General features: G+C 41.5%; 1 protein-coding gene across 12 annotated transcripts in view; it reads left to right on the top strand.

Annotated features, from left to right (window-relative positions):
- Positions 1-25,856, top strand: part of MAP3K9 (mitogen-activated protein kinase kinase kinase 9) — an 80,456-nt gene that overhangs the window by 39,399 nt on the left and 15,201 nt on the right. Inside the window, exons 6-13 of one of the 12 annotated variants that reach the window (XM_066997768.1) lie at positions 72-312; positions 1,086-1,208; positions 1,940-2,093; positions 5,744-5,856; positions 6,507-7,322; positions 8,521-8,858; positions 19,531-19,644; positions 23,770-24,113. In XM_066997768.1, the coding sequence (XP_066853869.1) occupies positions 72-312; positions 1,086-1,208; positions 1,940-2,093; positions 5,744-5,856; positions 6,507-7,322; positions 8,521-8,858; positions 19,531-19,578 (1,833 nt within the window). In that variant the 3' untranslated portion in view covers positions 19,579-19,644; positions 23,770-24,113. Of the gene's footprint in view, positions 1-71; positions 313-1,085; positions 1,209-1,939; positions 2,094-5,743; positions 5,857-6,506; positions 7,323-8,520; positions 18,910-19,530; positions 19,645-23,769; positions 24,114-25,856 lie in introns of those variants that run through there. The other 11 variants (XM_066997771.1, XM_066997767.1, XM_066997770.1 and 8 more) reach the window with 11 other exon arrangements.

Here is a 25,856-nt window from a genome sequence, read left to right as displayed (position 1 = left end):
GTGGGTAGTAGTAGCCTAAATGCCCAGATCATGAGGTAGCTTTTCTTTTCTCCTTTCTGATCGCCCTGCAGGAGCTTCGCACATGGGAAGAAGAGCTGACTCGTGCTGCTGTTGAACAGAAGAACCATGAGGAGTTGCTCCGAAGGCGGGAACAGGAGCTGGCAGAGCGTGAGATTGATATCCTGGAAAGGGAGCTCAACATCATCATCCACCAGCTGTGTCAGGAGAAGCCCCGGGTGAAGAAACGCATGGGGAAGTTCAAGAAGAATCGGCTCAAGTTAAAAGATGGCAATAATATCAGCCTGCCTTCAGGTTGGTGAGGCGGGCAGTGTCAGGCGAAATGGGAGGAACAGGTGAACCTGTAGCTTTGGTGCCTCCTTTGTGCTGACACTTATGCATTAGAAAGTATTGGATGTACTTTGGGAGAAAAAATAGCTCTGGCATCAAGAAACTAAGTTTGATGGTCTTATGGCTAGCATTCCCCACAGGCAACAGTTCAAAGTGTACAGGAAAAAAAGTGAGTTTGAGATGTTACACTGTTAGTTGAAAGACTGTATATGGCTCATAGCAAAAATTTTGGTGTTGCAGTTTAGCATGTTACTGCTCAAAATGATCAGTTTAATAAAGATTGTACCTTTTTAAAAAAAAAAATGTTGCTGCTCTGGGAATATTTTACAAAATGCAGCAGAAACCGTAAGCTACTGGATTTTTTGCTGCAGGAATCTGAAAAAAAAGTCAAAAGAACATGTTGATAGCTGTGAGACCACAGCACTACGCAGCTAGTTCATATGTGAACTCAAGTTAACACAAAAGTGATCTCTAATACAACCCTGAAAGAAGTGTTAACTACTGGTGAGGTGTCTGGGATATCAGAGTGTCTTCATGAATATGAGCATGTCTTTGTCCCGAAGGAATTGTGTAAAAAATGGGCAGCAATTAGCTGTAAAAGTTTAGTTTTACATGGGTCCTGTAAATTTCATGCTTTGAAGGTTATGATAAATGATTAATTCTTTTTTCTTATATTTAAAAAAATGTAACTGTCTTTCTGCTTATGTTTTGATTTTTTTTTTTCTTTTGATAAACAGATTTCCAGCATAAATTCACTGTGCAGGCTTCTCCAACGATGGATAAAAGGAAAAGCTTGATCAGTAGCTGCTCCAGCCCTCCTGCAAGTCCTACCATTATTCCCAGACTCAGGGCCATACAGTGTAAGGAGCTCAATGTAGTATTGAATTTTGGAAATGTGCAGTCTGTCAGCGTGGTAAGATGCCAAGATTCCATATCTAGGACAGGACTGTAAAAAATGTTCCTAAAATGTTGGCCTTGTGCCCTGCATGTATGAATTTAGAGAGAAAAATAGCGTGTGTTGGCAAGTGGGAGTGGGGAGTTGGGTTTTGTATTCTTTGGAGTCTAAGGCTCACCTATCTTCTTGAAAGATTGCTGCTGCGCTGTACAGAAAATACATTCCTTGGGTGTACAGGCTGATCTTTAAAAGACTAATTTGCAGAGTAGATCTGTGAAACATAAGTGAAGATGATTAAGTTAGTGATGGAAGGACAGAAAAACAAGGATGGTTGTCATGAAAGTGGTGTTCCCATAATAACAGAATTAGGGAGATAAGTGTGTACTAGAAGTATGAAAGGAATGTTAGCTAATGTGCAGTGTTTGTATCGGCTATCACGACACTTGTGTTTCTGGTATCAAACTGGTATTTCTAAAAAAGAAACCAGTGGAGAAATAAAGCCATAAAGCGTGTCTGCAGCTATTTGAACGGATCTGGTTGTTAGATTAGTGTTGATACATGCTGAGAATTATGTGAAAGAACCCCAAATGGACACTTCCGCTACTATTCTTCTGGCTTGTGTTCTTTGCGTTGTTTTGGGACCAACCTGTTTATCTGTTTTTTCCCATTTTCCCACCATTTTTCCAACTTGTTTAGTGACTCCTGCTGAAAGCAGTAAAACATGGGGACGAAACTCAGTCCTTCCAAAGGAGGAAGGAGAGGAAGAAGAGAAGAGAGGCCAGAAGAAAAAAGGGCGCACATGGGGACCAAGCTCACTTTGTCACAAGGAGCTAGGTGCAGGAGAAGATGGGTAAGAAGAGAGGGCCTGGAATCAGACTGGTGTCCAGGTTCTGAAACTGGTTATGAGCTGGCTCACAGGAGTTTTGCCTGTCTTCTTGCAAGCAGTTTTCTGCTTACAGATTTGCTGTACCTGAGGTATTAGAGATCCAAAACAGAGACCCATGTTGCATTCAGTCCCTTGCTAGAGGTCCAGTACAGACCTGATGCTTTTGCTGTCCGCTATTACCTTATGTCTATTTTTAAGCAGTAGAACTTCCTTTTACGCAGCTCCTTAGCTGTGTAAAACTATTTCTTTTCTGGTTTTTCTTTATTTTCAGGCTCAACTTACTGTAATTTCATATCATGTCTGCAAATATTTATTTTACAGTTCTCAACTATAATTTTTAAAAAGATTTTCCATGATGCTGTTTAAAAAGTATCTGTAGAGCCAGTCAAACATTGTCTTTTCCAGCTTTTTTAAAGGACACATGTACCTTGAGTGAATACATATCTGCAGAAAATCACTTTTAGGACATGAGTTGCACCTGGCCCTTTTCTGTAGATTCTTGTTCTGTGGCACCGTTTTTTTCTGTGAATTATTTCTACCCGTACTCAGATTATTGCTGAAATGCTGCTTAAAACAGAGGAATATTTTAATGATCTAAGACCCATGAGAGGTTTGAATGCCTCATGATTTTTAGCAGAACTTGAAGCTTTCTCCACTGCTAAATTGATAGTTTGACTTTTTCCATACTTTTAGCAGGGATAATAAGATAACTAAGAAGATATCTTTTCTTTAATATTGTGTGTTCAGGTGTGAAACTCCTAGCAAACAGATGTTTATATAATGTATCACCACTGCAGTATTCTTCAGGAGGGCCTAAATCTAAGCATTCAGTGCTCAAGAGACATTAGGATAATGCCCTCAATAATAGGCTTTAACTTTTGGTTAGCCCTGAAGTGGTCATGCAGTTGGACTAGAGGATCTTTGAAGGTCCCTTCTAACTGAACTGCTTTATTCTATTCCAGTGACATTAAACCACATTCTTCATTCTAAGCACTCTTGACAATATGTGTTAACAGGGCAATGTGGAGGAAGCTTCTTTGGCTGCTGCCTGTACTTTATCTGTACTGTAGACAGAGCATTGCATTCTTCAGAATTAAAACATGCCATATTTTACAGTCATTAATTATTCAAAAAAATATAAAAGGTCAGGAGACTACTGAAGCTGATAGAGAAACACTTCAGCCTTGAAGTGTTTTAGGAATTAGGGTAATAAATCTTTTATTCTGTTTTTCTGTTCCTTTCTGTGCAGTCTGAAGAACTGAATTGTTTTCGAGCACAGACAGCTGAAAAGGAGTTACATGCTAACTACGGCTGCTCTTAAAATTATCCTGTTCTCTTGAAAACTGTGGTGATCTGTACTATTCACCACCTTTTCCAGGAAGGCATTGTAAGACCATTGCATTTTGCAAAGTATCTGAAATATGATAGCGTTACTGAGAGGGCAGTGTGGTTAACATACAATGAACTACAACTTCTCACTGAGAACACGCCAGACTGCAGATTATTGAAAAGGAATAGGGTTGCAGTAAATATTAGTACCTTGGTTGATAGAGTGTTTGCTATTCTTATTTTTTTTTTTTAAGTCTGATTTGGGAGAACAGGGATTAAAAAAAAAAAGTTAATTGAAGAGCTAAACTTAGCATAGAAAAGTCCAGTGTAAGCTTTCCCCATGACACTGCTGGTAACAGCAGTGCTGCTGTTCCATCTGCTTATGCAACTCTGATGAAGCCAACGTGAATCTTCATCTTTAGCATCCCTTTCAATGTATTTTCCATAGGATGTAATCAAAAGTTTAGGCAGGAATTACACTATAGCAATTGCTGTGAAATTCTCTAGCATGAGTTAATTTACCTATAATTAAGCAAAGCTAGTCACGAATTGATTACAGTCATTATTCACCCTTCTGCGTTTATCTTTGAGCATAAGAAATATATACAGCAGCAGAAAGTTGTAGCATATTCTCAAGGATATCCTCTGCACAGGTCTTCAGGGTCTCCTGGTAGTGTTTTATCACATAGCTGAGTGTAGTGTGGAGGGAATAAATTGCAAAATTGTAAAATCATGTGGCTTGTCTTTCTCAACAAGTAGGATTCTGTGTACTGTGCTGCCTGGGTTCAAGTTCATAGCAGGGTACTACATACGCCAGAATGATTAATGTTGGGAAAATGATGAACTTTTGAGACAGGTGAGAACTGTATGGGCTGCTTTTTGTGTAATCTAAAACTATTCCGGAATATTGGAAACAGCGAGAACCTTTGAAAAGTAATGTCTATAGAACGGTGATCAACCAGCTGAACATGTGCTGAATCAAGCTTGAACCTTGTGACCTTGCTATAGTAATATGGTTTGTCTGATGACAAGCATGGCTTCCCAGTTAGGTAGAGAATAGAGGAAAAAATACATACCGAGTATGTATAACCTTGAAATCCTGGCACAGAAGTCGTCTTAGACATGCAGAATGATTCGTGTGAAAAATGAGAATCATGAGAGAGTTCATTACAGTCCTTCCCTTACAGAAAAAGGAGGATATGAGCATATACAAGCTGTCTCTTTTCAAAGAACAACACAAGTTAGTCATGCGGCTAGAAGAGGTCTCTCCTACTAATTTTTCAGTTCTTTCAGTAACAAAGAGATGCTATGGTATGTCCAGTTGGGATCATTCAGACTATCCATAGATATTTTTGTCTCCTTTCACTTCAAGTTCTGACTGCCCAAAGTGCTTTTTAGGCTTTTTGCCAACACTGACGTGTTTCACGTTGGAGTTTGTAGAAAGGCACCATAGATATCCCAGTTCAGAGAACATTAATAACCAAAGAATAAAATGTTGTTGACTTGTTGATGTGTCAAAAAATTGTGCAATTTACTGTGTTTTTTTCTGATGTCATGAAGGTATTGCAGGGAACGAATAGGATGGTGATAATGAAGATCTATGAATAGGGACTACTAATAAGCTCAGGTGCAAAGTAAAATTCCTCTAAACTCGGATGACTTGAAAGCAGGGATTTATTTTGTGTTTTTTTTTTGTTTTGGTTTGATTTTTTGGTCTATAACTAAAAAGCAATGGCATGATATATGGTGTTTATTTACCTATTTTTCCATAATCTGCAGCTTATGCTTTTAACTGCCTGTACTTCAATGCAGTGTTTCCTTTAAAGGAAAAGTGTTGAGTCTTATAATATAGAGGCATCTAACTCTTCTGTTTTACTGACTTCAGTGTATTGCATTCCCATTAAGTTATCTTTGATTTTCGTTGTTTATTTGTGTTTCACATGGGAAAGTTTTTGTAGATATTTTTTCCCTCCTCCTGCTGAGCACTTTTTGTACCTGCCATGGTAGGTTTGCCTTGATTTAAAATGAAAATATCTAATTTCTGTAGTGGTGGTTTTTATTATTCTTAATTCGTAGCCGTTGTTTAGCATAGCAACCAAAAGATCTCTGCTGATATTACAAATGAGGGAGGTGTTGTAAAATGTCTTGCTATGGGAGGACCTTAAATCTATGTAATTAAGGTAGATACATGCATGACCGAAGTAGAGCAGTAGAGAATATGGAAGGAAGGAATGAAAGGTTATTGTCAGCATTATACATTTTATCCTGTCTTTCTGTTATTTCAGTCTAAAAGCTCTGGTAGAAGGATACAAACAGTGGTCATCCAGTGCACCAAACCTAGGGAAAATCCAGAGAACTGCACCTGCTTTTCCAGGATTCACCAGCTTAGCGGAGATGGGTAAAGGATTTCCCTGGACTTGTCATTCTCATCTCCACTTCCGTTCACATTTGAATGAACTTTCCATTTCCTGACCTTTACCTGATATCTTACAGCAGTATTTTCATTTTGGTGGCATCTAGCTTTTCTTTATTCTGTGTGAAATAACTTTCTCCTTCTGGATTTTCTGTTTGTTCATCTCTGTTCTTGCATTTCTTATCTGTCAAGCTAACAAGCTTCTCTTAATTCCCTCTTAACTCCATGTTACCTTTCAACTCCTTTCCTGTTAATATTTAGGTGAGCAGTATGGTTACACCTTTACTTGCTGGGAGAGATCCTTATCATTTTCCTACCTGTTCACTCCTGACTCCCAAACATATAAACTTTAGAAATAACTGAAATGTAGATTTCTTCTCGTATGCTGTTCCATAATTGATCCTGAACAGATCAGCATGCCAGTAACTTCCACTATGATAGCGTTTTCCAGCTACTTGTCTCTGCTTACCTGTTTGGAGAGAGTAGTTTGTGTTTGGCAGTTGGTGAATGATGCTTGTGATGAGAAGGATAGTTGCATCTTCTGGAAAGAAGTTTCTCATATGTATTTGTAAGACGGGGAATTTTGCCTGTGAATCTTATATCAATGCGAAGTATTTCTTGTGTTTGCTTTTCAGATGATGAAGACAGCGAATGTCTTAATGGGGAGGGCAAAGTGCACCCTTCACCTGGGCACAACCAGTCATACCTCTGCATCCCATTTCAGAAGAATGAAGACTGGGATGGGCCTTCTAGTGATGCCAATGATGAGTCCACCCCTGTGAACTCTGCTACTAGCACCCCACAGCTGACACCCACCAACAGCCTCAAACGTAGTGGCTCCCACCACAAACGGTGCGAGATTGCCTTGCTTGGCTGTGGAGCGGTGCTGGCTGCTGCAGGCCTGGGGTTTGATCTGCTAGAAGCAGGGAAGTGTCAGCTGCTGATTGAAGAGGAGCCAGAGCCACCCAAGGAGGAGAAGAAAAAGCGTGATAGCATTTTCCAGCGAGCTGGACGCCCGCGCAGGAGCACTAGCCCACCTTCCCGAAAAATCTTCAAAAAAGATGAGCCCATGTTGTTGCTAGGCGAGCCATCCACATCCCTCACCCTTCTTTCCCTGTCTTCCATTTCCGAATGTAATTCCACCCGGTCCCTGCTGCGCTCAGACAGTGATGAGATTGTGGTGTATGAAATGCCTGTCAGCCCTGTGACGGTCAAGGCTCCCTTGCCAGCCATTAACAACCCATTAGTCAATGTCCAGATTGAGAGGTTCAAACAAGACCCCAACCAGTCCCTGACTCCCACGCATGTGACGGTCTCTTCCCACACCCAGCAAGGCGGGCACAGGCGCACACCTTCTGATGGGGCCATCAAAGGGACTGGACTAGTTGTCAATGGGTGCCCAACCAGTGGATGCCCTTCCAGTAGCTGTTTAACTGGAGCACTGGGAGCAGGTAGGTTTTCAGCCATCTTCCTTTTCCTCTTCAGAAGAAGGGCCCAAACAGTATAATTACAAGTTAGGAAGTAAACGTGTTGCTTATACAGCATCTGTGGTGATGGCCAGTCCACAAGAAGGGCTTGTGGATGCTGTCTTTACACAAATAATGAATGGAGTAATGCAGTAACAATCTGTTCCATTATCTCTACACCAAGGAACTCTGCTTCACAATGCTGTGAGGTAGAGTATGTTGTTTCTTAGACAAAGATGATATCAAGGTACAACTGCTGTTCATTTTCAGAAGTTCCTCAGAATTCCATCTGTTGCCTTTATACACTTGTTTGTATTGGTGTTACTATTTCAAAGCAAATTCTAATCCTTACGGCAGTGAAGACTGAGTCTCTTAAAGTAGTGTGGGGCTGAGCCACTGTTGCTCTTACTGCTTTGCAAGCAAGAGGGATTTTCCTAGGTAGGTAGTGTTCTGCTTGTTGCAGTCTTTAGGAGTGGCTGTGACTTGATAAGTTAATAAATGCTTTCCTGTTTTTCTGCCCTAGTAATTTAGGGAAAAGGAGGACTAGAATATGAAATTAAAGCCTGATTTAATTAGACTTTTCCCAATGGTAGAACAAAATATGAGGTTGTCTGTTGAAAGGCAGTCTGCAGTAAAATGTGGGTTAATGCAGCTGAGAACACTTACTAAAATACTAATGAAAGTATATCTTGTGTTTTAAAAACAACCAAACAAAACCAGGAAGTGTCCACAGTAGATTTTGTTAAATGACTCTTCCAGGGAATTTGTCCAGCTCACTGCAAACAGGTGTCACACATCCTGCTGTGCAAGTGTCTCCCTGATCCATTCAAGCCATTAATGGTAATGTACCCTCCAAAGGATTTGGAGAGTCCTCACCTCTGATAGGAGGCCAAATCCATGCTCTCCAGTCTGAGGATGAAGAAAACAAATCAGGAACGAACAAAATACTTTGCCTATGCTAGGCAAATGAAACGGGTGTTCCACAATGTGTTGAGAATGATGTAGGAATAAAGAAACCAGTTATTCGCTTCAATCTTGAAGATGTGGAGGTTGTAGATTCTGAATGGAGGCTTTCTGCTTTCAGAATATTTTCACAGTGTACATACAATAAGATCTGTTGGAACCTTTTAGCAGTGACATCTAACATGTTTCCCTCTTCTTTCACCTTCTCCGTTTTGGATAGGTGTATTAAAAACACCTAGTCCAAGTAGAGATCCAAATGAGGTCCCTCGCCTGCCAGACCCCAACCTTGTTTTTCCTCCAACCCCGAGACGATGGAATGCACAGCAGGACCCCACACTGGAAAGACCCAAGACGTTGGAGTTCCTGCCTCGGCCTCGTCCCGCAGCCAGCCGACAGCGGCTTGATCCCTGGTGGTTTGTGTCACCCAGCAATGCCAAGGGTGAATCTTCTGCCAACAGTTCAAGTACTGACACTCCGAGCAATCTGGACTCTTGTTTTGCGAGTAGCAGCAGCACTGTGGAAGAGAGACCCGGACTTCCTGCACTGCTTCCTTTCCAGGTGGGTCTTCCTGTAGAGGAGCGGACACTGTTGGACATAGATGCTGAGGGGCAGAGCCAGGACAGCACCATTCCGCTATGCAGAAGTGAACTTAACACACACAAAGCTGCAGCATATGAACTCAAGCAAGAATTCTGGTCTTAGTATGAAATCCACTGGGGACAGTAAGCCTCTCTAAATTCACTCCTACTTTTTGCACTGAGAATGCACTTTGAAGACAGATGAGATGGAGGGATGCTACAGAGATCATATGGTGCTGCCTCTGCTGAAGATGTTGTTCGACTGCCTGATTGTTGTCTGCAGTTGGATGTAACTTAGCAACTCGAAGCTGCTGACCTTTGCTGTGGGGTTTTTCTGTAGTCTTCCCTGTCCTCTTACTGCAGTTTGTATCTGCAGTAAGCTAAAATTATCATATCAAAGTCTTTGTTACTGACCTTATAGGATTTGGCACTTGCAGTAAGTATACTGGTATCTATCCTGGTATTAATCAGTATTTTCAAAACTCAAGTACTATACTACAGCAGACACCAGTGTTTATTTTCCCAAAGATTCCAGGACAGAAACAAGTTGTTATCTGGAGACTACCTTCTCTAAAATGTATCATTAGAAAGGCCTGGAAATCGTGGTGTCCCCACTGAAGGAGCAGAAATAACTATCTTACACTTGCTTGCCCCGTTTTGCTCATGTGCTAGTGCAAGGTGGAACAGATTGCTGAGGAAGGGCATGGCATCTCCATTGATGGAGGTCTTTGAGAACAGTCTAGGCTGTTGGGAATGAGTAGATAAGTTGATCCTGGCTTCAAGGTGGGGTGGGTGGACTTTGATCTCTTGAGGTCCCTCTCAGCCCTATTTTTCCATGACCCTTTGCTGTCAAAATGATGAAGGGGAATAGTATGACCACTCACTCTAGCTTGCTTTTTTGTTTTGAGCTTTAGTTCCATCAGCCTCCTTTTTTTTCCCCCCTATATTGCAGGCTCATAGTCAAGCTGCCTCAGCTTTGGGAAGGGAATTGGCAGGAACTCTTTCTTTAAAGCTGTGTTGGCTTGCAGAAGTAAATTATGTCCCCTTGTTCTTTTTTTCTTCCTCTTCTTCTTTCTTACTCTTTTTAAGGAGTGGCCCTTGAAACCCAAGACTGCTCTTGTGCACACTGATATTTGTTGAAGGCTCTTTTGAAATTGAGACTTGTGTTGTTAGTAGTTGGATTGTGCAAATAGGAATCAGAACATCTGGATTCTGTCTTATTTAGTCGCTGACTCACTGTGTGACCTTGGGCAAATAATGTAACCTCTCCGTGCCTGAATTTCCCCATCTGTAAATAATAGGGTTAATACCTACCTCACGGGGGGGGATGGGACCTATGTAATTTGTATAAAGTCCTTTGACATCTTTGCGTGGAAGGCATTATAGACATGTAAAACATTTTTGTTTAAATCTGTAAAAACTCCTAACTCTGGACAAGGAACAGACCCCTCTCTTGCAGGAGGAAGTCACACAACTAAGGTGTGCCTATGATCACAGTTTTCTTTAGAGACTGCAAGTGTGTCTGTGCCCAACAAGTCTATCTTACAGCTTTAATGAGAGCTTCACTCTTGCCCAGTTTCAGCATTATACATTAGGGATGTGGCCTTTACGTGAGATTATTAGGGTAGTCTGCTTTATTGCAGGGTACAGCATATCTGTTTAGTTTTTTGTACAGATCTCTGCTCATTCTGCTAATCTGCTAACCATTTGGGTGCAAATGACTGACTTCATGGTGCTGCCAGTGCTGCACTCACCCAGTTAGGGAAGTCTAGCCCTGTAGCGCAGGCAGTGTAGCTGAAGGCTTTCTTGCAGCAGCACAGACAACATGATTGTTCAGATGTTTGCAACCTTATGTTAAAAACCAGCATGTGTGGGGAAATACTGTCTTTAGTTGTTTTTTTAATTCTGAGGGCTAAACCCAGCATGTTGCCATTGGTCAAGTGCACCCTTTTATCAAGCAAATACAGTATCTTACCACAGAGAAAAGTCACATTTCTTTGCTCATCTCATTCCATGAAACTTATTTAATGGCAGAATTACTCTTTGCCTATTCGATTGAATGATCCAGAGTTAGCCTAGATAATGTTACAATGGCAGCTGAAGCTGGATGGACTGCTGACTGTGTAGGCAAGGTACTCTGGTGTGGGGCTAAGAAACTTTAAAAAGAAAACTTACGTTTCTGGCACTTGTGTTAAACGTTGGCCTTTAGCATTTTGGGTTTCTTAAAACATGAGGGCGGGGAACCCCATAAACAGATGATTAATTTCCATTGTGCTATAGAAACAAACTCAAGGAAAGAAGCCTGGTCAGAAGTTGGGTCAGAGGGACTTAAAGCAAGAGATTAAAACTACTGAGTTCTCATGGTCTCCCTTATCCTTCTAGAAAGTCTGAAACAAAACTGGATCAGCTGTTCTGAAGAGTTATGCTTTCTGTGCAAAAAGTGTCACTACAAAAGTCATAGGAAGCAGCATCTGCTCTCCAAAGACATCATCCGGAATAGCTCTTTTGTGTAGGAAAGTTAAAGAAGAAACAAAATCCTTTCCTTCTCTCTCACTTCTAGATAATCACTTGGTGAAGGTGGTGTGTAGCTAACCTGTTAGAAGTATTTTGTTCCAAAGAGCATCTTCCCTAACACCAAACGGACAGCAAAGGAACTGAGTGGACAAGGTGACATAGAATTTAAGGATCCAGATTAGGGTTTCCAGTTTAGATATTCCATATTACAGAGCTGCCAGAAAGATTGGGTAGGACCATAATGCTTTCCAAATGTTCCTTGGATGCAATTATCTTAATTGAATCTAGCATGTGAAATAAAACAAGGTAGTCTCTTCGAGCATCGACCCATAAATGAGTCTTCCACCTGTGATCGGTCCCTGGACTAGCCTGAGGTATCAGGCACGAGGTGTCTGTTGTAAAACAAAGCTGTAGTCTTTAGCAAGTGGTGGGATATTCTCTGACAGGCAGAGGGCTCTCAAGGCAAAGAGTTGTCAGGTATTTACTGTATGCATCCTGAAAGCTGAGGCCGTGTGCATGTTAAAGCCAGGCAGAACCTTTCCCTATATCCATCTTGGCATGACATCCTGGCTTGATTTCTCTCCTGCCTTAATCTGTTTATTTTTCCATCCCAGCTGTGGGTGCCGAGGTTCCCCAAATCCCCAAAAGAGTGCTTCACTATAGTCCACTAGGTACTGAGAAGAAACGAGCCAGTCAGGAAGCTCAGATCTCTTTTTTACTGGTTATTAGTATTCCCGTTTCTCAGTGAGACAAAAGTTTCATTATTGACATACCTTTCTAGCAGTGTTCTTGAGAAAGATGGTGAAAATCTTGCTATAAAAATAAATGTATTTTTTCCTTAAATACCTGAATAAGTTGCACTTTTTGGCTAAGAACCAGAAAAAGAGAACGCAAGATCATGAAACCACTGAGCAGTTTAAAACAATGAGAAAAGAATGGAATAAAATATGTTAAAGTAATTACAGGGCTCACAAAGAGGAAATGACATTTTGTAACTGATGCTAAGAGTAGTAAGATTGTTGCTGTGAAAAAAATTAAGTTTGGAAATACATATGTATTTTCTTTAAAATAGTTGGCTGGCAATATATGTCACTAATTTATGTAACTGATTTAGGAATTTAGAATATTTTTGCCAACCCTTCAAAATACGCTATCCCTGTGTTCTGTTTTTCTTGTAAAATTGAGGGGAAAGCACAGATGTAGCGACAATGCAAAAAAATACAGTTTTTTACTAAATTTCTACTGGTTTCACAGAAATTGAATGTGGGACATGTAGAGAGAAGAAAGCTTTTGTGTCAAAACTAAGGCGGTAATAGTTATGGATTTTTTGTAATATTGTTGCTTCCTATGGACTGCACAATGCTCTGTTTTGCCATCAAGGAGGTCTCATCTCCTTTGATCCTTTTCAGAGGTGCAAATGTAACTTTTTATAGGTATCTTTTTTCCTTCAGATTATTATTGCAGTGGGTTGATATTCAGTATGGGGCAGGGAACCTCAATGAAAATATTCTTTTTGTAATGGTTTTCTAACAAAATGAGTATTTTCAAAGTGAATTTTTCATTATTGATGTGGAAAGACCTGTTCTGGTTTGGTATGCTTTTATGATGAAGTATTTTTCTGTACCTCTAGGAACGGGAGTAGTTGCCTTCCTCTTCATAGCATGCTGTTATCTTAAGACTTTATGGACAATACTGCGTAGAGATGTTACTTCGATTGTCATGAAACTGGATACCTCTCATTCTGTTGAAGGTGAGGCAGTAATGATTGAGTAGAGAAAGGTCTTTACCATCTGGAGTGTTTTATTAAGGAGAAAATGACAGGAAACCTCCTAACATGAGCCACCTTTCTATCTTTTACCTAACTTTTATTTGAAACTTAATTCATCTCTGTGGGATGAATATGGGAACTGGAGACCCATTAGCTGTATAGAACCAAACTTAATACAATATCCCCAAATTCAGTGTTAGCTTGTTACTTTTGTAAGTAATTTTAAGCTAGTATCAATGTTGGGTTTTTTTCTTTGGGTTTTTTTGAAACCTTTCCTCTTGGAAAATGATGCTTATTGCTTTCTAAGCTTTTCCATTCATTTTGGAACTACTCTTAAGAACTCTTCAACTCCTTGGCAAATAGGAAGTTATATCTTGCAGTGATATAGGTCCTCCTTTCAGCTTCAGTTTTTTCAGCATGAAATAAGGAAACCTGTATTTGGAAATGAAGATATCTGATCCTTGTTGCTACAGGATAGTTGCTTTGCTTCAGTATTTATAACTCGCTTAAGGCTATAATTTGGGTAAAACGGGATACTAACTGTGAAGGGAGAGGCATGTGTTAAAATACAGTTGCAAACCAGCAATAAGTACAGCGTGTATGTTCAAACAGAACCAAAACACACTCATGCTGTCATAGAGGATAACGTTAAGGTTTCCTAAACCTTTGGTTCATTATATAATTAAGATATCTTTAAGAAATAATGTCTTCCTGTGTTTTTCTGTTATGTTTACTATGGTAAGATTAGAATAAGGTGGTTGGCACAGCCAGTGGTCTTGTATCTAGCTGGAGAGAAGGTATTTTTAATCAGATGTTTATCATTTTTCTATTTTTGTATCCAGTATTGTGGTTTAGATTTTCCTTTTTTATTGTGGTTAGCAAACAAAAGAGTCTTAAGAAGAACTTGTGTTTGTTTCCTTAGCTCTGCTTTCACAGTTTCACAAAACAATACTGAAATGCATTTATAGCTTATTTTGCTGCTCCCTCTTATGAACACACTAGTAGAATGTCACATGCTGCAGTGTTAATGTGCATTTGCTTTTGTTTTTTCTCTTGCTCAGCTTTTTTAAGCAGCTTTGCCATTGGTCATAGATGAATACAGCTTCTGAAATCGCCTACATCAGCTTTATTTTTGTATTTTAAAAACATTCATTCCCAAGCTAAGAAGCATGTGCTTGATTATAAGGTAATTTCCCACTGGTGACTGGGTGGTGGATCTCATGTAGCTACCAGACGACTTCTTGTTCCTTCCTAACAAGTATCTTTTTTTTTTCACTAGAAAATCTTCAGCACTTCATCAGTGTTGTATACAAGAAACATGTTTCATCTCTTTCTGCACATGAATTAAAAAAAACAACAAAACTTTTTCTGTTGGTTCCAAATGACCAGGAACATCATTTTCCTACTGAGTGTGGCTTTTTGGGCTGGTCTTTTTTAAGCCTGCGAATCACCTATGTGTATTTTAGGTGCATCTGCATTCCTAGGTGCCTTCTGTTTCACATGCATCCTTGCTAGGGCCTTAGGTTGTTTTTTTGGAGGGAACTCTTGGAATGATGTAGCTTTCAGTACTGTAGTGTTATCATACGTCAGGCCAAACACCAGCACTGCAAACATTTTGTGTCCTCCCATTTGCTGACTTGTGTATACCCCTGTGGAAACAAGTGCGCTATAATTAGCTCTCCTTATCTCTTGGTTAGAATTCTAAATACATTATTTCAGTGGCTGTCCCTATCCCGTCTTAATCAGTTATTAATTCTTGATACTGTAATATTATGGGGCCCAAGACAGAAAGCAACACTTGTTTTAGGTGTTCTTTGACCTGAAACATTTTCAAGGTAGAAGCATAAAACTCAGCTGGGGGAAGTGAAGGTGGAAGTTGACAGAAAATAGCCAATATATGGGTAAAATTATTATTCTTTTGTAGTAAAACAGTCAGGATAGAGGATACTAGGTGCTTGGTAATCTCTGGGCATCATAGGTAAGTTGGGTCCTAAAGAAGAATTTGAGGATTGTGTAGTGACTTTGTTTCTGGTTGGCTTTATTTTACCCTGAGCTACCTCATTTGTAGAGATGGAGTGTGAAGAAAGGATAAGGGTGTTGGTTTTTTTTGGTTTTTTTTTTGGCAGGAATTGTTCTAGGTAGGCAGTTGAGGCTGGAATGATGAGAGGACAGAGGAAAACATTTGTATTTGGCTCTCTGACGCTCAGATTCCTGATGGAAAAATAAAACCAGCAGTTCAGTTTGATAAGTTAAGGTTATGCTTGCTTTTACTATGTAGGTCTCCAAAATAAACAGTAAATGACAAGGCAGAGGGCATGTTTCCTGGTGGTTTTCAACCCATGGAAGAGCTGAACGTCTGCAGTGCGGAAAGGTGGTAGTTTCATATTGGTCACTGCTGCTGTTAAAGGTGAAAGTATGTTTTTTGAAACAGATCTTTTTATACTCTCGTATTCTTTAAGTGAACCTGTATGCAGTCTTGTTTCCCTGTATTCGCTGTTGTTTTCCTAATATATTTGATTTTAATACAGTTCTCATGTCTGAATGCTAATAATGTGCAGACAGTCCAATATAGCTAATACTAAGAAACCATGACACATTTTTAGTGTGTAATATAGTGGATTTATAAGCTTGAAGTGGGCACCTGTTGGGTCTGTAGCTTATGGGTCAGTCAGATGCTAGCCCAGCTAGCAAATGGAGGCTTAGACCAACCAGATCTGCAGGAGGAATGCCAAAGTTGTATTTGCTTAGAATAAGTTACTTGAAAAATAATAATGCTGGGGAAAAATGTTCCTTCATTACTCAGAAGTACTTTTCTAGGATCTTGTCCATGCTTGGAGTTTAGCTTCCAGCTAGTGAGAGCCCACATTGTTTTTAAAAGTAGTTAGCTGAAGCCCCAGCATAAGACCAGGATAAAGTATTTATTTATGCTATTTAGGAGTGATTAGCACTGTCTCTTTGTCCTACCTTGATTGTTCCGATGTAGCATTTTCTTGAGAACAGATGCTGAGGTTGGGTAAAACTAACCTTCTTGCCTTGAAGCAGGAGAGGGGAGAGACACGGGTCGGAGAAAGAAGAAACATTGCTCTAGCCATGTCCTAATGCTTTTCCCTCTCTTAGTAGCAGAGGTTATAATGGAGCAGAAAGACATACCAGTGCTTTTTCAGGCTTCATTGATAAGAATGCTGCTAACATGAGATTTCAGTATATAAACAAGTTCTTTGGGAACCCTTGTAATTGGTTTCTTGTCATTGAGTTTCAAAACAAATGGGGTCCCTGATTACTGTTTGGCTTAGCTCAGTTGCACACTGATCTTCTTGAGTTTAACTGCAGTTGGAGGAGAACTGAGCTTTTTCCTTGGGTTCTTCTGGAATTTCATAGATGTGGCCGCTTCTCAACTTGGGGGTAAGGTATTGGGATGTTTCTTCCCAGGCACAGTTTGTGTCACAAAATGAGTTCTCTTGACTGATTGCCCAGATGTTCATAGTAGGCTTGTATTTCTGTCTTGCATGCTTTAGTGAGCAGCTCTTAAAATGTCAACATGGTTAGTACTCGTATCTGAATAGGGCAGCTAATACCTCTGAGCTGATTTTTCACTCTGCATCTAAAGCAGATGTTACTGCATCAGTTCTGCCATTGCTCTGTTTTCAAGGTTATCTTGGCAACCGTAACATCCAGAAATCCTAGGCTGTAAAGAACAACTCAGCAGCAAAAAAATAAAAAAATAGAAAGCATACCAGTGTTTGCCGGTTGAGCAGTTGAGTTTGGCGAGTGCTCTTTACAGGGAGTAAAAGCCATTTTTGTGCAGCATAAGTCTGTCTGAGAGACAGCTGAATTCCAAGTGGAGAGTATACCTAGGTCTGCTTAAAATCAGTGCCCCTCATAGTTGTCAGCTTTAATAAGAAACCATGTAAAGCTAAGAACATCTAGTAGTAAAAATTTGTATTTGGGGCACTGTCTTTTAACTAGAAGGGCAAGAGGCTTCAGTTCAAGGAAGCTATTCATCTCATAATTAACCATCACTGGAATCAATGGAATGTATCTGGGTCCAAATACACAAGACCCCAAGTCAGCAAAGCTATTCTAATCTGAACCGGGGTGTCTGTAGAGATTAATGGTGAAGGACCAGCCTCTATACTTAGTCAGAGGAAGTTCCTTCACAACTTTCTGGGTTTGATTGCTCTGACTTGTGTGGCCTTTCTACGCCTGCATTTGCCATGCCTGTTTGACTGCTAATTCTTACCATAAACAAGGGAAGCTTTGAGAGAATGTTCTGACACAGGAGGGAAAGAGCAATGACTTTTGCACTAGCAGATTGCTAGCTGCAAAGGGGCAATAAGTGGTGTGTGGAGGTTGTATGTACAAATGCTGGTGTTAAACCTGAGGCCTCTTCTCAGTTTTGTTTTTCCATTTCAAAAACGCATCCTTCCAAGCTGGTGGACAGACCTGACAAGTTCGATAGTGATCAACATCCACCACCATTGTTAGGTTCTTGGGTTCTTGTTTGTCAGCTGTTGGCCCAGCATTTTGTGCTGGTGTGTATGATTTCTTTGCTATAAATGCAGAACAAGCTGGGGATTTCAGAGATAATTTGCGTGACTTAAGTTGAGAGGCTTATATGGAGTGGGGAGGGCAACAGTGGTAGAAAAATCAGGGAAACTACCTGTGCTTTTAACAATGTCTCTTCTGTGGCTTTGAAAGTCCAAGAATTTCTAAGCCAGAGAATGTATTTCCTCCCTCTTTTTATAAGCTATGTCTTTCTTTTGCCTTATTAATTATGGATCTGCTCCTGCTTCTGTTTAAATCCAGCTGCAAAAATCAGTGACCTGACTTCCTAGGTACAATGTTGTAAATCTGAAGAACCAGGTGAGTAGATTACTCCCAGTGTAAGATCATGCCCACATGTCCATTCATTTGAGGTATGGGATAGTTCCTGCTTGTGTTGAAATTCCTTTGTGGAGCGTGTTAGGTACTTCGTAAGAAACTCCAAACTCTGCAGGACTGGGATTCATCTTACGACACTAAGTATTTCAGTCCATTTGTGGAGACCTCCTGTATGTCTTCTCTTCTGTTCATGGTGTTCAAAAGTCTGTTGCTATGGAAGTAGCACCTGAGGGTGTGTTTTGCCTGAAGAACCTGCAATGAAGCAGTTGCGTTAGCAAGTGGTAACGTACCCCAGAGTTGAGTAAACTAATGGAAGCCACCGAGTTTTTCTTGTTTGTGTGATGAAATATTGTCAAATGAAGTGATTTGTTGGAGCCTTCCTTTAACCTCTGTACAGCAGTAAGCTTAGGGGAAAATAAGATTGCATTATTTTTTAAAAAGCTTTATTTGTGACCCGGCCTTGTTGCCTCTGACCCTCTTGGGCTTAAATAGTTAAATTATATTAATGTCCAGTTTGTTTCACTGTAGGTAACACATCAACTGAATACTCTTGTGCATAATCTACTGTATCTTTCCTCTGTTCTGTGTCAATGTATTATGTGTATTTGGATTACAGTTCTTTTTTTGTATTAAATTATTTTATGTTATAGAACAATATTTAAGCAAAGCAAAGAGCTAATGAAAGTTGTTGGCGTTCTGAGATTTTTTTTCTCTTAGCTTTTTTTTGGATGTACTGTAAATTGTAAACCAAGGATGCCAAGCAGGCTTGGTTCAATGGCTAAAATTATTGTATTACAGTGTAATGCTGATCTAGGCCTTGTCTCAACACTAGAGCACACAGACTTGAATAAAACTGTTATAAAAGTGATCATCTTTAGGTCTGGAGTTCTTGTCTTTGTACTTCAGATAATTTTGAACGGGTATTTAGAAAAATGGTGTCATGACCTTGCTATGAGGAACTCGTATTCTTGTCCCAGTGCCAGCACAGGCTTATTTTTTTGCTAGTCATCTTGGTTCTGATCGGCTGTTCCAGCCCTGTTTGTGCTAAACCCCACACAGTCTAATATCAGACTTGGCACACAGTGCCTGTCTGCTAACACACTTCTAGCTCTGAACAGGGTAATTAATTGCATACCATTTTAATTAAGGTTAATATTTCTGTTCTGTTAGCTTAAGATTTTTGTACTCTGTATTTAGCATCACAGCCAGAAGATGTATCTGAATGCCTGGATCTGGGGCGAATGCAGTAACACATTTTTTGCATGATGACATTTAACAGATGGTTTAGATTCACTTCTGATGCAATGCCTTTGTCGCTGCCACCTTACTGAATAAGGGTCTGTTGCTGGAACCAGCATCCCTTCAAGATCTTTCATTTACTGCCAGTGTGAAAGACTACATGGTTTTGATTCCTAGGTTGTGTGTTTGAGTCGTGGACTATGTGCTGTTGTCTGATATAAAACCGTCATTTAACTTTCTCTTTTTTAAGGAATGCACCGATGAAGGGCTATGCACTACAAGAGCCTGTGTTCCATAATTTCCTTTGAGAAAAGATTTTTCTCTAATGTGATTATGTGCAAGAAATCCGACAACCTTCCAGCAGGTATGGAGACTGGAACAATGCATAGATAGTATCACTGACTATATTCTATTCAAACTGCTATAGTGGTGTTTTTTGTGATAGGCTGAGAAGAGAGTGGACAGGCTGTCAATTAAGTTTAGTTGAAAATAATGACACGCACAATTAGTTGCCTTTTCACTCATTTTAACAAGGGTGTCTTGCAATGGATTGTTTCAAGCATCCCCTCCTTCCCTCCAATTCCTGGATGCCTCAGTCTAAGACAGGTTTTTCTACTTTACTTCTGTAATGTTTTGCACAATACATTTCTGTTGTAAAAGAATCAGATTTTCTAGCTGGATTTGCTTGCCTGTCACAACCATGAGGTTACTGTAATGTTCAGGCTGACCTCATCAAGAACAAAAATCTAGATGCATCATGGCAGATAAATTTCTGCTAGTGAATGCAGCTTTTGTAGAAAATGGCAGGAACACAAAGCAGTGCAGCAGAACATAAAAATAAAGTTTTCTCAGTAGAGGAATCTAAACACTTCTTGCAGAAAGTGAGGATCCTAAATGAAAGCTGCCAGGGTCAGCACAGATGCAAAATAAACATGCCAACAGATGTTTTAGGCTGAGTAACTTAGTTTTTCTTTTGATGATATGTAGGCAAGGGTTGGGTATACAGATTCTATGGCACAGATTTTAGTTGGCCTTTAGCTGTGTATGTATATATATATATATATATATACACACCCAAGTGAGCAAATCATCACGTTGTGTTACAATATTCCTTGATGACGTGCTGGGAGTAGCACATGTAAGTGGTGCTTTGGAAGCCCACCACATACCTTGATGATACTTCCAGCAGCCTTCCGAGACCATGCGCTTTAATAGGTGTGGAGGCTCTGCAGCTGGGGCTGCTGGAGCAGTGCTCACAGCCCCTGCTCCCCCTGCCTGCCACAACCAGGTGCCTGCTCCCTCTGGGTGTCTGGACTGCCCAGCCTGGGCCTGAGTTCTCAGCAGGACAGTGACATGACTCTGGGAAACGACTCTGAGGCTGGTGGCTAGGTCCATGCAGGTGTGCAGGGGGATGGCTGCCTAGCCACAGGTGAATCAAATGTGCAAATTCCCCTTGGTGGCCTTCCTGGGTCTCACACCTAGCTCATATCCCTCAAAGATCCCCTCCATCTGCAATTACAGGTGTGTCCCTGCCTTTGATTTTTAATACAGATCAGTGACACTGCTACTTATTTGCCCTGTGCAAGGAGTGAACAAGGGTTTAATCTGCATCCTGACATCAGGCTAGAGTTGTAGGTATGTGCATTAAGCGTTTTATAGCTAGAGGGACAGACAAAATACATTGTTTTGAACATGCAAGGTGTACAGGATTCATCATCTGTGATAAAATCCGGATTAATTTCATGCCCATGACGCGCTAGGAAAGAGTCAGCACTAGATCTCCCTGAAATTCATCATCCTGCCTCCATAGTTTTCTTCCTTTGTAGTAAGAAGGTGAACATAATGTTGCTGCAGCTAGGAACAGGGCTTAAAATAACACTGAGGCTCTGGCTTGGATTGGTAGCCTCTGGCAGCTGTAGATTGCCAGGAAGAAATTGTTTGCATCCTCAAACTGTAGGGTTCAAACTTTAGGGAACTGATGTTCCTACTGGTGCAGAAATATTATTAATTGCTTTGTGCTGTGGCAGGCTTGTAAGGAGGTGGATTTTCTGTGGAAAAAGACAACCCAGGGGACAGGCAGCAGGTGTGTGCTGCTGTGAGGCTGGATGACTCAGGCTGTGATGGTCTGTGTCCTGACTAAGAACTTGAAGGACAAAATTTGCTGCAATGACTCTTTTCATTTTGTCACTTTAATGCTGGAGAAAATTTACCACATCAACGTTTCAGCACTATGCTCTGTCAGTGACAGGCCAAAAATAAACCAGTTTATTTTATTGCATGGGCATTAGACAATGTGAACAGAAGCCTCACTCAGACAGGTCATTGGTTTTAATTTGCTTAAGGGCATCTGGTAACCAGCCATCCTTCTTAGGCACCGAGCACTGGGGGGCTGTGTGCTGCGCTCATTTGGTTTCGACACACAGAATCACAGTGGTTTGGGTTGGAAGCAACCCTAGAGACCATCTAGTTCCAAGTCCCTGCCATGGGCAGGGACACCTCCCACCAGACCAGGTTGCTCCTAGCCCCATCCAGCCTGGCCTTGAACACCTCCAGGGATGGGGCATCCACAGCTTCTCTGGGCAACCTGTGCCAGGGCCTCATCACCCTCTAAGAATTTCTTCCAAATATCTAACTTAAATCTACCCTTTTTTAAAGCCATTATCCCTTGTCCTGTTGCTACATTTCCTGACAAAGAGTCACTCCCCAGCTCTCCTACAGGCCCCCTTCATGTACTGGAAGGCCACAATAAGGTCTCGCCGGAGCCTTCTCTTCTCCAGGCTGCACAACCCCAACTCTCTTAGCCTCTCTGCATTGGAGAGGTGCTCCAGCCCTCTGAGCATCAGTCACAACACAGAAGCAACTACCTGTTTCAGGTGTAATTGATAGACCAGTCTATCAATTTTTCTCCCTGGAAAAAAAAAAAGAGGGGGGGATGGGAGGAGGAGTCCTGCTCCCTCCCAGGAGATGCATGAGGATGAAGAGCTCTCTGTGGAAGCAAGGCATATCTTGTCTCTCAATCCTTTCCCCTTGCTGGTAGGTGTGATGGTGGGTTGTAACTACAGCAGGTTGCATGCTCTTTTTACTGCAAATTGCCTTGCTCCTGGGCAGTGCTGAAGCAGGCTGCCTGGACAGGGCTGAAGACGTCTGTCCCAGGGCTGAAAACTCTAGGACTGTGCACCACCTCTGAACACCAGGAGAATGGATGTGAACACTCCATCTTGTGCAACCTCTGTGGGGCTTGTCTTGGAAGACCCTGGGAAAGCGTGTGTGTGTTGTCTCGCAGCAGATCTGGGCAGTTCCCTGACTCTCACCCCGGACATGGCACGTGGAGGGGGTGTTCCTCAGTGAGGGGACGACTCAGGCTCTTCAAAGGGTCACCCAGCTGCATGCGGGCAGATAAGGGCTGGAAACAGGAGTGAGGCTCACACATGCCTGTGTCCCTGATGTCTGTGGCTGATAAAGAGACTTGCTGATTGTCTTCCTGTCAGCATCCCTGTGCATCTTTGGCAGCTGAAAGATGAAAGGGCTTCTGTGTGTAGGAAGGGAAATATCCAGAGCTCCCATCTGGGTTCTGCAGCCTGAATCATGCTGGAGCTGGTCTCTACAGAGAAAGCTGATGTTATAAAGGATCCTAGGGAGAAATCAGCTCTGGTCCAACCTGTGTCACCCTAGCAAGGTGGTCAGAAAAGGAGTGTGCACTCCGTCTCTGCAGTGGGATTCAGCACTTGCAGCCTTCTCACCACTGGGCGTACAACTTGTGTGGAAATTGCATTTCACAGAAGGCTTCAATTTTTACAGCAGGCATTCGGCAGCTTGCCAGCACACAGCTACTGCCTTCAAAGAGCTGCCAAGTGCCAGCTTTCTTGGGTTCCACTGAGCTTTAGGTGCTTCTTGTTCTTGCATCCAAAGCAGCCTTACACGTAGGTCAGGAGTGAATGGTCCCATCGCAGTCTGGTGCCTGGACATCACACAGCCCTATGTCCCATCACCAACATCAGCAGCTATAAGCTCCCCACGTGTTCCTTGTACGCCCTTCCTTTCCTCCTCTTGCTTCCATGAGAGCGTACTCATTTTCCTGATTCCCACCTGACCTTGTGTATACCTTCTCAAGTGCATTTCCAGGGCATCATCTGCTGTCATTCAGTTTTGCAGCTTGTGTAGCTGTACTTTTTCCTTTATTTTCTAGTGGATGAGATACTAATTGCTATAGACCACATCTATTTCCAGCTGAGCTTACTCCTTGTACTTATAGGAGCCAATCACAGGCTGGTAACTAGGTACCAAATGATAATCCAGGTGAGCATATGACCACCGCAGAACCGTGCTTTCCTCTGGCACCTGCTTAAATTTTGATTCTGTAATGGCTTTTCCTCTCTGATTTTCTAAATTACCTTGATGAGCTATTAATTGTATTTAGGCTACCATTGCACATCTTTGAGATGGTAAAGCCATAACACATCTCCAAACCAAGAACTTCTGTTTTCTCTAGATTCAAGGAGAGAGGCAGCTAAGTGCAGATCATCGAAACAAGTTGCCTTCCTTCAAGAAAGGGGGCTGTGCTCATGCCTTTAAAGAAAGACAGCACCCTGACTCAGCAAGGCCTTGAAGCACATCCTTGTTTCTGGCCTCGGAAATAGGAGCTGGTGGAGGCAAAGCAAAGCTGTGTGCAAGAAGGGCAAGAGGTATCTGGCACGCTGCAGATGTGATGATGGAGAGACACCAGCAAAGCATTGCTACCAGTATTCCACTACATGGAAACATGGGAGTGCGCTGCCCTCGGCTCCTTCCCAGCCGTGGGGCTAGGTGATCAGAAGTACCTGGCAACTACACAGAGTAAGTGCATGGCAGGCATTTCTAGGTGCTAATTTCCTTTCCTTTAAATATGTGTTGGGGAAAACAATCATCACCTCACTGTCTTCACAGCTGGAATAGTTTTCTTGAGCATCCGTCACAGATGTCTTTGGCTACCTCTTAAATAAGTGCAAGTAATGACCAAAAAAGGAGGAAAAGCTCATGAGAATTAAAATTGGGGGAAGGAAGATAAGTGAAGGAAATGGTTAAAATGGCCATTTTGGAATAAAAGTATTGTGATTAAGGGGCGTAAGAAGTGCAGGCCTACTCTACTGGGTGTGCATGCACTTAGCACCTTAAATCCAGGATCTTTGCAAACACGGTTTATTATTCTGAATAAGCCTCTTAAGTGGGTCATTCTACAATTCAGAAACTGAGGCAAAAGGAAGGTAAAAACCTTTCCAAAGGTGCAAGTGCTAAGCAGAACTGAAGGTAGTGCTTTGGAGTATTGCCTCTTAATTCTCTTCTCTGACCGCAGCCCTCTTCTTAGATCTTCTGCAAGTGTTTTTTTGGTTGAGGTATACGTTAGGCTTAGACAATTATATTCAGTTGTTAGCAAGGATAATTATATTAAAACAAAGCAGCTGGGTATCTCTAGAGGTCTACAAGGAAGCATGTGATGCTCCAGTAAAACCAGCACTACCAGGAAAGTGATGAATGCCATGGCTAGGTATGCAGTAATAGAGCACAAGAACCAGCCTCTTAATGGCCCATTAAGGAGAAAAATTAAGTACAGAAGTTGACGCTGTTTTTGATAATAGTTTCCTAAGAAAATGTTGCATTCTACCCATGGGATCAGTTGAGCAGTTTGTTTTGACTTTCGTGGTCTCTAGCTAATAAAACAGAGCTTACTGACAGGTGTGTGAGTACAGGATGATAGAACATTTCCCTTGGTCAAAGCTTAAAAATCTCCAGCCAGTGCCAGCATCCCTCAGAGGTCCTGTATGTTTCAAGTAGCATCTCTGATCCAGAGGCTGCCTGTTTGCTTTTCATCCTCTTCCAGCTCTGGTTTGGCCGTCTGCCTGATGTTACTGGCATGGGAGGGCTACCTTCTGGGGGCAGGTACTGGTCCTTCAGTGGATGATACCCACGCTGCTTATAGTAGCACATCACACACTTTAGTACCGATATCCAAGGGTCAGTGCTCAAGAACCCCTTATGATTGAAAAATACTTCAGATAAATTAGGTGGAACTAATAAGTTTGGATATACTGGGAAGCAAAGAGCTACCTAGCTGGGCATCTCAAAGGCCTGTTGCAAGCAGAGGCTGGCCACGTATTTTGATTAAGTGCATCTTCCTTTCTCAGCATTTCATGTGAGTGTAATCAGACCTGCTAAGGGTCAAAGCTGGTAACGCCACTGTTCAAGGGGAGAGAAGAAGTATGCAGATATAAAATCTATGAGCTGCAGAAAAGATATGGAATCAATAACATGAGGTTTGGTGAAACAAATATTGAGGTGGTCAAATGTATTCCCTCTGTACTATATTTACCTCTTGCAGCAGTTTGTCCTAGATACAGGCCATGGTCTGGAGTTATTTGCAGGCGTTTGAGGATGCAGTTTCTATGAAAGATGCCATCCTAAATAAAACTGTATTGATTCAAAGGGAAGGAGTAAGCTTTACAGACATTAGAGGGCAGGGAAATGCTGGTTGAGAAGCAGAACCTCTGAAAGGGATCTGAGGCTGGAAATAGAGTTGCCCATGGATTAGCAAATAATACTAAC

The sequence above is a fragment of the Anser cygnoides genome, chromosome 5 (assembly GCF_040182565.1).
Source record: "Anser cygnoides isolate HZ-2024a breed goose chromosome 5, Taihu_goose_T2T_genome, whole genome shotgun sequence".
Taxonomy (NCBI): domain Eukaryota; kingdom Metazoa; phylum Chordata; class Aves; order Anseriformes; family Anatidae; genus Anser; species Anser cygnoides.
Note: the sequence above shows the minus strand (reverse complement) of the source record. Positions and strands in the feature narration are given on the sequence as shown.